This window comes from Ostrea edulis, chromosome 3 (genome assembly GCF_947568905.1).
Source record: "Ostrea edulis chromosome 3, xbOstEdul1.1, whole genome shotgun sequence".
Lineage (NCBI taxonomy): Eukaryota > Metazoa > Mollusca > Bivalvia > Ostreida > Ostreidae > Ostrea > Ostrea edulis.
The window spans coordinates 31,067,360-31,082,109 of record NC_079166.1 but is presented as its reverse complement, the minus strand read 5'-3'; the positions used below and the strand labels follow the sequence as shown (position 1 = coordinate 31,082,109).

Below are 14,750 nucleotides of genomic sequence, written 5' to 3'. Positions count from 1 at the left end.
CTATATTTAGCTATATAGTTTTATAAAGCTATTTCAAACAGCTTCATTAAGCTAGTTTCGATTAAGTTTCTTAAGTGCAATGACACATAACAATATACATGTACTTTGAACTAACCACAACACTATTTTAGGTATAGATCATATGTCATTTTAAGAATTTTCATGAAAAGAGAATTTCTTTTGTATTGATAACTGTCCACTACCTTGTGTGTGTCGAAGCTTTGATAAGTATATGATGACTTTACAATGTGGAATCTGTAACAACTTAATAATCCTAAACATTTGACAATTTTCAATCAAAATTCTTCCTAAGGTACATAGTTTAAGAAGCTTTTTTTGTTTACAGTGTGTTGTTTCAAGTACAAGGATGAAATATTTTCACTTAGAAATTCAATTTTTATGCTTTAAAAATATATTTGATAGAAGATTTGAAATAGTTATATCAAGCAATTTCAATTAGCTTTACAAAGCTATATAGCTTGATTAGCATATTTATATAGCTAAGTATACTAGAGATTGTGCTGGACCAGTCTATGAGCACATAATTGAAATTATGTTGCTGAAAGGAATAATATTACCTTAATCATGATCAGATATATATTTTGTTCAGTGATATAAATATGAGCAGTAATCACAAATACCTACTGGATTGTGAAAAGTCAATAAAATGACTACAACAATAAATAGTCATGCTAAAAATTCTTCCAATTACATGAGTATATCATTAAAAGTCGAACTCCAAAGACTTAATCTGTAACACAAGTATTAGTTGATAAATAATTATTTTCAAATTAGACAGCATATTGACTATACCCAAGTAGATAATTTTATCCTCGCCCACATATGGCTATATCATTGTACTTAGAAACCCAGTCTAATTCAATCTAAACTAGCTTTAAATAATAAAGCCATTTCAAATACCTATAATATTATAGCTAATCTATTACTTTTCACTGTGTATTGTCATTATCTAAATTTTATATCAATAATTATCAGGTCCAGTCCAAAGACTATTTCTACCTATGTAGCTACTTATAGCTACCTAGGTATTTAAACCTACTCCAGGTAGCTATTTTTACCTACGTTTTCCTTTACTTGCATTTCGTGGCCAAACGCAGGAACGGCGCAACATGGTGTGTACCAAATTTCTTGATTCACTTATACTGACATTGAATACCACAAAAATATTGGACAAAAAATGATTACTTTCAAATTTGCATCAATAACTGCACCCACTTCCATTCTCTAGGAACTTAGGATCAAAGATACATGATAAGAAGTCTAGAATGTTTTACAAATCTTTATTAATTTTAAAGTTAACATTCATGCACTCTTACATTAAAAGTTTTTGAGTCGATTTTTCACGCAATTTCCTCTACATTTTCCACCCTCGTAAAGTATATAAATTTACACTCCGAATTTTGTCATGCACATGCACAACATGATACATAAAACGACTGACCTGTTTAAAAGATGTGCCTTAATTATTATTTATTTATATCTTTAAAAACATGTAAAAGTAGCTACTTTAAGTAGCTTTAAATACCTAGGTAGCTATTAATAGCTACGTAGGTAGAAATAGTCTTTGGAATGGACCTGGTTATATATGTTACATGTTTATGCCCATTTTGGCCCTGATTTGGTAACGTAAATTCTATTTCACATAGGCCCTAGACTGTACTGGACCCGAGTGGACCTAATGCCTGCTTTATGAAGCAGTGCACATTGTGTTTTGTATATATATAAAATGTCGTCATAATTTTCATTTTACCTGTTTGACAGGTTTCAGTGAGTCTAATACGTTCTTTTCCTTTACCCCTCCGGTTACTAGACAGCTGGGCCTTGTGTGAGTTACACGACATGCATCGTCTTCTTCTGTTCTTGATGAAGTCTTTCGTTGTATTTCGTAGATCAATAGTAGCTTATCAAACGCTCATAAACAAATATGTACCGCATACACCCCAAACTATTAAATTTGTATTTCAATTTCATGATGATCGACAAAATTAAGCCTAGGCCTAATACACGAAGTGTCGACTGTTGGTAAACAACGATAAACCGGAAGTAACCCTGTGGAACATTTTTGACGCGGCGTGACTAAACACAGAATAAACACTGTGTTCCGGAGTAACTCGAAACACGGCTATTGTACATACATTCCAATGTTGAGATTAAAGATTACCTTATATGTGACAAATGGTCTAAGATCTGTGACATTAATTTGTAATTATGACATACAATATACAATTGTACATACATTCCAATGTTGAGATAAAAGATTACCTTATAGGTCACAAATGGTCTAAGATCTGTGACATTAATGTCTCCATCCCCAAGCCAGGTTGCCATGGTAATTTCCCAGGGGGTGCCGGTGTCTGGCATGCGGGCTTGGACATAGTAGGTGACATTGGTCAGTCGGCGCGAGTTCCAGTGAAGGACCACAGAGGAGTGACTCTTCATCCCATTCTTCAGCTCCGGCACCGGCAGGGGAGGTAACTGGGCTACAGGAAAATTATTACAGTCATTAATAGTTGTGATAATCATGTCCTCTATTTCTGTAGAAAACATAATGTTTTACTTTGAAACTCATTCAGACTGATGTATTTAAGCCCTGTCCTAATGTGTCCAAAGCCCTAACATAAGGACCATTAAATATCAATAGTTTTCTTGGTTTTTTATGTCAAGCCTGCATTCAAACACTTGGTTGTTTGAATGTACTTTAATTATTGTAATATCATTTACAAAGGGATCAGTTCACAAAGTATCAAAAATTCAGATCCCAACCTTCCATCAAACCCTAGCTTCCAACCAAGAGTAACCTCAGCTGGTCAAGATAATAAAATTTAAAAATCATTAATAATTAACAAACAAGGGAAATATAAGGACATCCCTTTTGCTTTTAAATTCACATTTATAAATCTATCCCTAAAATTTTGAGCTGTATCTTACGTACTCCCTCTTTCTTTCTCAAATTTATACAGAGAGAGTCTTACACTTTTAACATGACTAGAATAATAGGTTATACTCATGAAATGCAATATTGTCAAGATCAATCTACAGAAAAAGAAAAATCTAGAAATTCAAATTGTAAGTATCTTTAACTTTTTTGTAGAACTCCCTTCCTAGGTTCTCTCTTTGAATTCTCTGTAATTCAATTAGACCAAATCTTTACATTGTAATTACTGCCATCTGTTTTTTGTTAATCAACTGTCAAGAATATACGATGTCTCTGTCCTCTGTCTTTGCTGAATTTCTGCAAATTTCCAATTCCTGCGTAATTACATCCCCAGCGCAGGACAAGTGTCTTTGTCAGATTTTTCTCGCAGCTCTCCTCGAGGTCTCCTCTACCCTAGCAGTACACTGCATACAATAACTGTCAGATCTCGGGGGTTCATCCTAGCAGTTTTCAAAATCTCTAACGGGGAAGGTGACAGAGAGAGATTATACTGTATCCAAAAAAAATTTGAGTTTTAAAAAAATAAACTATCGGAACGAACCCGCTTCTGGATTACATAAAAAGCGGGGAGCAATTACCCCGAGAGCTGTCCGTAACAAAACTTCCTCACCTTCACGCCTGAGACAAAACAGACAGGAAAATTACCCATCTGCCCATTATCAAATTTATGTAAAAAATATTTGACCAGTACACCATTGACTTCTCTACCACCAGGTGATAGAGAAAATACAATCCATCAAGTGTAATGGGAGCTAGCATCATTTACATTGAACAAATCTCCAAGTCAGGTGCTTAAATCTATATATCTAAACTGTTACAATATTTCATGCTCTGCGTGATAATCATTCAGGTATGTATTCATGGTAAAAGATGTTGCATTTTTGGTCATTAATAACTTTTTCTGAAGATTCATTGCTATTGGAATTTTTCAACAAAAAAAAGAATCATTTATAATTTGTAGATGCTGCAGTATTGTGTAACTTTTTGTTGATAAAACAAACTGTTAGAGCAAATCTCTTCATAAAATGGCTAATTACTGCACATCCATGTGAGTCATCACTATCAAAATTGGGTATTTATTTTCACTCTAACATATTGAATAAATATAAGGGGGAAAAGAGCATGTTCTTTATCAGCAGTTACATATTAATGGGAAACAAAATGTGAAATATGAACTATCTTGGAAATCTGATGTGGGCTGCCCTTGGCTTCAGATCTGAATATGCAAGTATGGCGATTGCATGACGAGCAGCTCTGTCCATCAATTAAATATGGACAATAATTAAATCAGGTTTATCGAGTCTCGAGAACTTAACTGATTATTACGTCTCTAATACATGTACTAGTTTCCGTCCTCCATTAACGTTTGGGACTACCAGGAGACGCAACCCACATAACACAAATTGATTTAGCAGTTTTTACTGAATAAATAGGAAATCTCATTGTATTCCTAATAGCAATCCGGCATGAAATTTCCCATTGTTAATTGAATCTAGCCTTACAGCCTCTCTGTTTTCCTGAAGCTTTTCATTAACGGTGTCCAATATGTTGGACATCGAGATCAGACCTTTGACCTTTAGATTTGTGTCGATGATTCGAGGAAATGTGTCATTAATTCATATGAAAATTGTGAATTACATGATTCTGTAATTTCAGTTTCCGTGAATGAGGCAATCTGCTACACATGGTCTTAAGTAACCATCTTACTTTGTAATTTTACTGATATCCTCAACTAATATTCAAATTTATGGACTGTTGATATAGCTCTCTCCATCTCACCAGAACACTGTCCATTCAGTAACATGCAGAGTCTAGACTGGCTGTAAATCTTACCACATTTATGATTCATTTAATCTCTTATCCTTTTCTAGCTATTATATCATCTGGGTTACCTGGACAGAATCTATACATCTACAGGTGTGTGCAAAAGTCTCTACCTGGTCCAAGTGTGACAAATATTAATTAATCAACACGTCTGGTTAATCAGAAGCTTGTCGCTGCACCTGCCTGATTGAGTGGATCAGTTGATTAAGTGAGTATAATATGCAACTGATTAGTTCATCCTGTGCGTATTTCACTAAATGTGTGTTACAATTGTCACGATCTACCGCTCACTTTCAGATTTCTGTGACTTTCATTGAAGAGTCTGTTTTGATGACCATCCCCGATTATGTCTGATTTTTCAAAATATCATTGCATAACATATCGTAACATAGCTAGTACCACCTACATGTAATTTAGCCCGTGGGAAGAGGCTTAAGGCACATCATTTGATATACTTTCAAAAACTGAAAGACAATCTCTTAAAGAACACACCTGAACAAAAATCCGATATGGATGGAAAGTGGAGAATATGTATTATAATATTTTGAAATTGAAAATTTTCAAATTAAAAAAATGAAGTTTTAGTAGAAAGTACAGTGTAATCTAAAAAAATAAAATAATAAACCCCTGCGAGAATCAAACCCATGATATACAGATATCAGCTAGCAGTCAACATTTTAACTTACTGAGATATTAGATTTAAAAGGAATTAATATACAAATATTGCTGATATTCATATTTTCATTTTGTTTCAAAGGGAAGTCGGCCATTTTGGCGACGTCTTATTCCACCTTAAATTGGCCCAATGGTGACGATAGGTCTAAATACCAGTCTCTTGTACCAACTGAAATCAGCTTCTCAGTAATTCATAAAACTATTACCTAAACCTGTCAGAAGTAAATTAAAAAAAAGTTTGTGCATTATTCATATTTCCAGTTTATCAAAAAGCTTCATCTAAAACCTCCATAGAAAATGACCTCAGTTAGCGAACTGCAGTGCACTAATCAATATCAATCAGCTATGTGTCTTAATTACCGCTGAAATTATGGAGATTTTTGGTGGATATGAGCCAAAACGCATGAAAAGGTCAATCCCATGCAGTCTGTCAAAAAGAGGGAAAAGATCGAACCAAAGAAAAATTGTGCTTCTTTGATTTCTTTTCCCGCGAAAATTAGACAATATTTTTGCCAAAAATTTTGCTGTAGCTATTTTCAGAAATCGACAAAGGATGCCCTTGTATTACATTTTAAAAGGATTAATTTGTATTTCCTCAGTGCTCAGCACATGCTTAGTGGATTTATCATGATATTATTACGATTACACCAGCAGATGGTGAAATAACTCCACTGTTTGTATATTTAATTCATACAACAACGAAAACTGATCAGGTAATCTCTGTACATACACAGAACTTCTTAAATTCTAACCATAAAAACAATTAATGAAGTAATTGCGACTGCCAGAATTTTCTTTGTTGGCATACCGACACTTGAAATTTATTATTTTTGATAAAATTCCTGGCAGCATACATCACCATAAATATTCTAGATGTCTGTTGACATTACATCATTACAGAAACAATGTTTGATTCCTGGAGCCCAGGTTCTGTCAGAGTATATATCTTGATATATAATTATTATCTGTTTATATACCCACCTCGAATTTGTTCAGCATATGTCTGAAGTGCTTGCAAGCATCCATTACTGCAATACTGGTTCTGAAAAATCCAAAATGACAGTCATCCAATATCATTTGTTGTTACAAATTAATCATGTTCATGCATACAAATTAATCAGTTTTTTTTCATTTCCAGGAATTTAATTTAAAATATGGTATATCTCCTTACCATCTGATGCTTTTTTCGGATGAAAATCCTTTCAAGCATCAATCAAGTTATGGGGGGATGGTATATAATTTATATATATGTTGCATTCTCCTTATCAAAACACTATCATTAAAAAAAAAAATGTCACTAAGATAGTGTCACATTCATTAGTTTGGTTTTGTGTTGTTGAAAATCCATTCAAGCATTTTTTATCAGTACATTAGTTTAAAGACTCAAAACATATCCATTCAAGCATGTTTCATAAGTACAATTAAAACTCAAAAAGTATCCATGCATTCACACATACTTTATCAATTAGACTTAAATATAAAACAAAACTTGTTCCAATCCTTTTGGTGACTGTATCAATAAAATTAGTTCAAAACAAATTCAAAGAACTTTAATTGTTTCTATTTGATATTAAACATGCTAAAATTAAAATGAAATTGATTTTGATGACACATGACAGAGAGTGGACAGTCTTAGAGTGGTTAAGGGTGTTCGCTTTGCAACCATGAGGTCTCGGGTTTGATTCTGGCACCATATCAAACCTACCATGTTAAACATAGGTAGTGACTTTAATTACAGCAAGCACCTGTCAACCCTACCATGTTAAACATATTAGGTTGTGACTACATATTCTTTCATCTAACACCTGTCATTAGAAGTACATGTATAAAAGCCAGGAGTTTTGTGGAGATGACCTTAAAATCAGAGGTTCTGTGTCACAGTAGACAGGAACATGACAGGAAGTCCCCATGCATGGGTCAAAATTTGTGGCACTTCACCTAAAGCTGGTGACTTCTCTAGATGAGTGAAAAATTCTTGAGAATGGGACGTACAAAAATAATCTGCTCAACTGCTCATTGCTTCACTGTTTATTTCGAGATACCGCATTACTCTAATGCAACCCTCAGCTTTACTGATCGTAATTTATATGAAATACCATGTCATACTACAAGATTCTCGCAATTCCGAATTTGATAAATTTGGATGCAGATCAGATGTAATAGCCAGGTGTGTAGAATTAGGGGGTTCCATCGCCAGCAGATCTGTTCTGGGAGCTTCGTGCACTCAGTGTTCCCATGTTTTCAACATTGTAGGTATAAAGATACAGCTAAACATTGTACTCCTCAAATAAACATGCCTCCACTTTAGAGGAGATCAAGCACCCCCTCGTGTACTACATGTTTACAATGAAGTGTTCTGTCAGCTTTGACAAGAGAGTGATTGGAATTACAAGCTCACAGAACTCCCGGTAGTTACCTCCCCTAGTTATACCTGCGAAAAGGTAGTGGCATTCCACGAAGGTTTGGACAATTCACGTCATACTCATCCCAACTTTCTGATTTCTTGTCAATATTTCAGAATTAGATATAATTATATATAAATATCAATGTGTTTATTAATGTATTTCACAACTAGATAAAATCATATATATATATTGACACATGTACACAGATTGTGAAAAAATATAGCTATAATTCTAGGATTTGATTTATTCCAAAGAAACTTTAAGTGTTTTATGGGACCCTGTCCCTATTCAGTCTTATCACACAGCTAGCTAGACCACTACATATTATAAATCCACAAATGACTGGTACCATTACATAATATGTCATGGAAGTTTAAAACCAATGTCACTATTAAAATGTTCCTTAATTTAATGACTCTTTAATTAATTAATTAAGGAATAAATTCTCTTTTAATCTTTATACCACTAAGAGACATAGAGTTGGTCAGCCAATGCTATCTTGGAGAGAGCTGACGGAGAAAGATCTGGAGAAAGATCGTAGAGAAGGTGAGATCTGCCATGCGTGCAGCCAGCCAGATACCTGGAAGGGAGCCCGCTAGTGTGGACACTACCCGTGATACTGCACGGAAATAAAAAGGAACCAACTACAACAACTGTCTCGTCTATTGCACTTAATGCAGATGGATTTCCTAAAAAAAAAAATTGTGACCTAGCTAGCTAGCTATAATCAAATTAAGCCCTTAAAAATCAGTTACTGCAGTCCTGGCCTGGAGGTTATAAACTTTTGAATGTATAACCCATACTCAACCTCAGCCATGTTTGTTTTGAGTACAAATCTGAGCAAGCTTCGAAACTTACTAGAAAAATCTTCAGTATATGTACTCCATTTGAATACAAGAATAATTTCATAAAAGTTTTATAACCTTCACTTTTGAATATGAGTACGATTTAGATTACAGAGTTTGGGTTTGAGTATGAAAATGTGCTCAAAAAAGTTTTATGACCTCCAGCCCAGAAGTCCCCACCTTAAGGAACTGGTTTAGCAAGTACATGCACCCAAACCAATCATATGTACTTATTTCAGTGTGTTGTAATTAACCTATTGGAAAGCTAATGAATCTTTTAAATAGTCACATGGTTTGGCGGGAGTCGCCCATTCATAACTACATAACACTCGAGGACACCATTTAAAATTTTGTTGCAGGAAGCAGAACTGGTGATGCATTTACTTTTTAATCAGCCGACAATCGTAGTGTCACTTCCAGGCTTTGTGTAATTTCTGTTCCACAGCTTATAAATATCATTGTAGATACTTTTTTATGAAATATTTTTTCTAACTATCCAAATTATCCCACCCTCATATCATCTGAAAATAGACACGAACATTTATAGTCTATATTGGCATGAATGAGCTGTCTTGAAGACTGCCAGTCTGATCGACACAGGCAACGTCCCATATGGTACCATCTGTATTCAGGACAACATTTAATGTTTCACTTTTACTTCCCATCTTACACCTTTAAGTCTTATATTATGCATTCTCATTCAGTGTTGTCATGACAATGTCAATATGAAAATCCATAACATATATATTGTATAAATATGTATCTATAATGAATGTGTATAATATGGTTAAAAATTGCCTCATGGGGCCCTTGTTTGGTGAATATGTATATATATTTAAATATCTTTCTTATGATGATTTTATACAACGCTCCCTCTTGATACACAGTGGAAGTGACCAAATCTGGAAGGATCTTTAAGTGGTTACTGAATGGAGAGGCAGCCCAGGTAAACTTCACACCTGTTGTACTGATGGACGTCTCACTGCCCCCATCTCCACCGGACTCCATCATTACCCATTACCACATTCACTGACTGAGGTCTGCAAGCAGCAGAACATACTGCACAACCAGGCCTCAGATAACGTCAGATAAGCCAGCTGAGTAATAGGTTTTTAATTGACCAATCGGTGTGGATTATTGGAAATCTACCACTAGGTGCAGTACTGGCACTGAAGTGGGCTCTGCAGAGAACACGGAATATAATCACAGTTATCTCGCAACTGGACTGCTCATTTCTTTATCAGCGTTTGGGTAATTACTAGGTAATTACTGTGTAATTATTCTGTCAAAACAATTAAACTTGGACTTTATTCTGAAAGGATTCTAACAATGGGGCTGCCTGTCTGAACGTGAAATAAAGCTTTCAATGAAAAGAAATAAAATGCATTAATTATTACAATTTTACCGCTTTTTCCTCATTTACAATCAAGATGGAAACATTATTCTTTATTTCAATTTGTGTTCTGTTGACCATATACAGTTTTAGTTGGACTGAACCCCCCCCCCCTCCCCTACCCTGGCACACACACAGATAAAATGGCACAATGCATTTATCTAGGTGGTATATGGTGGTAGATGCATTTCTCTTTTTTCTCTCTTCTTTTTCTTTTTGCATTGCAAGCCCAGTTGAAATGGGAAACCTTTGTCCATTCAGTCCATTTTCTGAAACTTCTGAGATGTGCTGTACGTGTGTAAAGTTTAGCGAGTTCAAAACAAAAGAGGAAATCACTTAATTATACTTTGGATGAAATCTTGTAAATTCAGACAAATTAGAGTACTCATCATGTGCGCATATATTGTCTTCAGTTACACGTGTGAAATTAATTAAAAAGTACTCATCATGTGTGCATATATTGTCCTCAGTTACACGTGTGAAATTAATTAAAAAGTACTCATCCTGTGTGCATATATTGTCTTCAGTTACATATTATGTGAAACATGTAGGTCATGGATCCATGCACAGCTCCTTTCTTGCTTACATGCTAAAACAGGGCGTGGGGAATTTCTGTTAGAGCTAGGGGACAAGTGTTTGGTGAAGTAATCAACAGCATATATCCTACATTATCGCTTTATTCCCTCAAGTGAGAAATTCCAAAGTATTGACTTTTTTGTCACCAGCAGAACAAAATCAAAACAGTACTAGGTTTCCAAAAACTATGGGAACATCGTTAATTGACGAAAGTAACAAATTACAGAAAATTCGTATGAAATTTGGACTTGCTAATTATAATACTCCTATTAATAAATGCCCTTTTTCACATGATCACCAAATTCTAAAAGCTACCCTATTGCCCCATTAATTTTTCATTGGGAGGGAGAGAGAGAGAATCATATTACTAAAGATTATAAGACTCTCTTATGAGTAGCCATGAAATATAGTGATTCCACCCGAGGGTTGCAAAATAGCTGTGAAACCCGAGGCTTTGCCGAGGGTTTTACCGCTTTTTTGCAACCCCGAGGGTGGAATCACCTTAATATTTCATGGCAACTCATAAGAGAGTATTTTTCTCTCATATTTCTAGAGTTTTCCGTTTTCCTTGTGCCTAGCGACGCCATTTTGAGAATTTTTCAATTAATTAATTTTTCGCTCTACATTAAAAATAACATCAGAATCGAATTCTACGACCTTCATTTTGGCAACTACGTTGCCGACAAAAAATCGGCCGACGAGTGTATAAGTGAATTGTATTAGAGTTATTCCTCTTTGAATAAATCAATAATCAGGATGCGTGACGTAACTCGACAGTCATCAGCGCGAAACATTTTGACAGACCTATAAATCAGAATACACGGGTTTTTTTTTTGGTTTTTTTTTTCTTAGAGGAGCATTGATATTATTAATTGACATTAATTGAGCAGTTATTTAATGACGAGTGTGTGAAGAGGAATTCCAAGTGGTTTTTGTTGGTGAATATGGGCATGGCTAGACTTTCGTTTTTCACGCGTGCAAGGACTCGAGTCTCATGGACATTGAAGGCACTTATTTCACCTGAGACACGGACAGTAGACGTTGACAGAGTGAATGTGGAGGTAGGCCTAGAAGTAATAGACCGTGTGGGCTGGGTTTCTGTGAATGGGCATAATGCACCGAATGACATAGGTGTATGAGGAATTTGTGACTGTTGTTGAGTGTGCAGTAATTGTTCAAGGAATGTGTATTTTTGTGTCCGGTCACATACACCTGGAGATTATCAGGGACATTACAATCTGTCATTTTTTGTACAAGAGCTTTACAGACGTTAGTGTTCGTCAATCGAGGCGAGGTAAGTTGCAAGCTAGTTGTGTATTGAGTATGACGTCACGGGATATGTAAGATAACGTCACGTGATATGAAAGATAGAAATATCTTACATACCTTTCTTTCATAGAATATCTGTTTCTCTCATATCTACGTATGTAAGATACAGATATTCTATGAAAGAAAGGTATGTAAGATATTTCTATCTTTCATATCACGTGACGTTTATCTTACATATCCCGTGACGTCATAATCAATACACAACTAGCTTGTAACTTGCCTCGCCTCGATTGACGAACACTAGCGTCTGCAAAGCTCTTGTACAAAAAATGACAGATTGTAATGTCCCTGATAATCTCCAGGTGTATGTGACCGGACACAAAATTACACATTCCTTGAACAACTACCGCACACTCAACAACAGTCACAAATTCCTCATACACCTATGTCATTCGGTGCATTATGCCAGTTCACAGAAACCCAGCCCACACGGTCTATTAGTACTAGGCCTACCTCCACATTCACTCTGTCAACGTCTACTGTCCCTATATGTGTCTCAGGTGAAATAAGTGCCTCCAATGTCTATGAGACTCGAGTCCTTGCACGCGTGGAAAACGAAAGTCTAGCCATGCCCATATTCACCAACAAAAACCACTTGGAATCTCTCTTCACACACTCGTCATTAAATAACTGCTCAATTAATATCAATATTAATGCTCCTCTAAGAAAAAAAATGTGCAGTTGTGGATTCATATTCTGATTAGATCTGTCAAAATGTTTCGCGCTGATGGACTGTCGAGTTACGTCACGCATCACCCTGATTATTGATTTATTCAAAGAGGAATAACTCTAATATCATTCACTTATACACTCGTCGCCGAGTTTTTGTCGGCAACGTAGTTGCCAAAATTAAGGTCGTAGAATTCAATTCTGGTGTTATTTTTGATGTACAGCGAAAAATTAATTAATTGGAAAATTCTCAAAATGGCGTCGCTTGGCACAAGGAAAACGGAAAACTCTAGAAATATGAGAGAAAAATACTCTCTTATGAGTTGCCATGAAATATTAAGGTGATTCCACCCTCGGGGTTGCAAAAAAGCGGTAAAACCCTCGGCAAAGCCTCGGGTTTCACAGCTTTTTTGCAACCCTCGGGTGGAATCACCTTATATTTCATGGCTACTCATAAGAGAGTCTTATAATCTTACATACGTAGATATGAGAGAAATAGGAATCTTTCAATGTTGAATTCTTCCATGAATGAAATATACTATCTAACTATTGATTTTTCTTTTTGTAGCTGTTTTTGTAACTTTTTCACATAATACTTTGAATTATGGCATGCACGTCATTTAATTTGACATTTATACAAGGTTTTAAAAATGCTTCATTAAATGGCAAAAGATGCTATTGTTTTCCAGATACTCTCTGTTCCTCTCATTGAGAAATTTTGATACCATTTTGGAAATTTATGACGATATTTGCAAGAGGAAACTGCCACCATTTGGAATTAATTCTTATGTCCAAGAAAAACATCCTACAATAATCGATTTTAACCTTCATCTTTTTTAAAGGAAAAAAACTGATAAAAATTAATTTCTCAAATTTTTTTATATGATCCATTTACTCCTATTTTATTTAATGCCATTATGTACCAAATAAGACTAAAAAATTAATACTAGATTATTGTACCACAAGAAGATTCACAGTCTGTGTTAATGAATTAAAACCCGAAATGAGCACGTTCTCATTAAAATGTTATTTACAGTATATCACAAAATCAACTCGCAGTTCAATTTTCCTCTTCTAACCAAATAAAAAAAAAATATCAAATTATCTGTCCTTCAGAAATAAATACCCAGATTTCCTAATACTGGCAAATTGCTGGACATGCTGTCAACAACCATGCAGTTGTAAACAAACATACACAAACACCACACCTCTTCATAATTTTCTTGTTCATTACTAACAATGCATCGGAATTATTTCTTACGACTTCCACAAGACGAGCAATCACCCTGGTTACAACACTACGTCCAACACTCCCCTCTCCCTTAGCATTAGGACTTGTTTCTCTAGCTGTCATGTTTGGATACAAGCATGCAGGCCTGTCAATACACAGATAACTGGGCCCCTATAAATCACACACAAATTTAATTTCCTCCTTCTGATTCGAGCCTCTGATTTCTCTACAGGCATCATCCTCCAAGTCGACTGGTAATGCCAGTACACCTATCACCTCCCACCATCTTCCATGTCTTAGATACAAGCCACCTTTGGCAAATTGCTGGACATGCTGTCAACAACCATGCAGTCGTAAACAAACATACACAAACACCACACCTCTGTAGTGCTATTGGAAAATTTTTCCAATATACGCAATTAAAATTTACATCATAAAAACATTTAAAAATTGAAGTTAATGAGTTTAAAACTTTCTTATATCAACAGTAAAAATGTTGAAAGCAATCATTTTCTAAAACAAAAATATTTGTGGTACAATTTCTTTGATTTTTTGTGTATTAGTTACTAATTTCTGGGAAAACTTAGAGGATATTGTGTAGAATTAGTCGTGTATTAGTAATTTCTGGGAACATGTAGAGAATATTGTGTATAATTAGTCAGTGTATAATTTCTGGGAACATTTAAAGAATATTGTGTATAATTAGTTGTGTATTAGTAATTTCTGGGAACATTTAGAGGATATTGTGTATAATTAGTCAGTGTATAATTTCTGGGAAATGTTTAGAGGACATTGTGTGTAATTAGTCAGTGTATCAGTAATTTCTGGAAACATCATTAGAGAATAT

General features: G+C 35.0%; 1 protein-coding gene across 10 annotated transcripts in view; it reads right to left on the bottom strand.

The window, feature by feature from the left end:
* Positions 1–14,750, bottom strand: part of LOC125673867 (proto-oncogene tyrosine-protein kinase ROS-like) — a 90,514-nt gene that overhangs the window by 49,951 nt on the left and 25,813 nt on the right. For all 10 annotated transcript variants that reach the window (XR_007369827.2, XM_056160452.1, XM_048910784.2 and 7 more), the window contains 2 exons: positions 6,437–6,497; positions 2,284–2,501 (listed from right to left, as the gene is read on the bottom strand). Coding sequence is in view for 9 of the 10 variants with exons in the window: in XM_056160452.1 (XP_056016427.1) it covers positions 2,284–2,501; positions 6,437–6,497 (279 nt within the window). In the remaining variant the exon portion in view is untranslated. The remainder of the gene's footprint in view (positions 1–2,283; positions 2,502–6,436; positions 6,498–14,750) is intronic.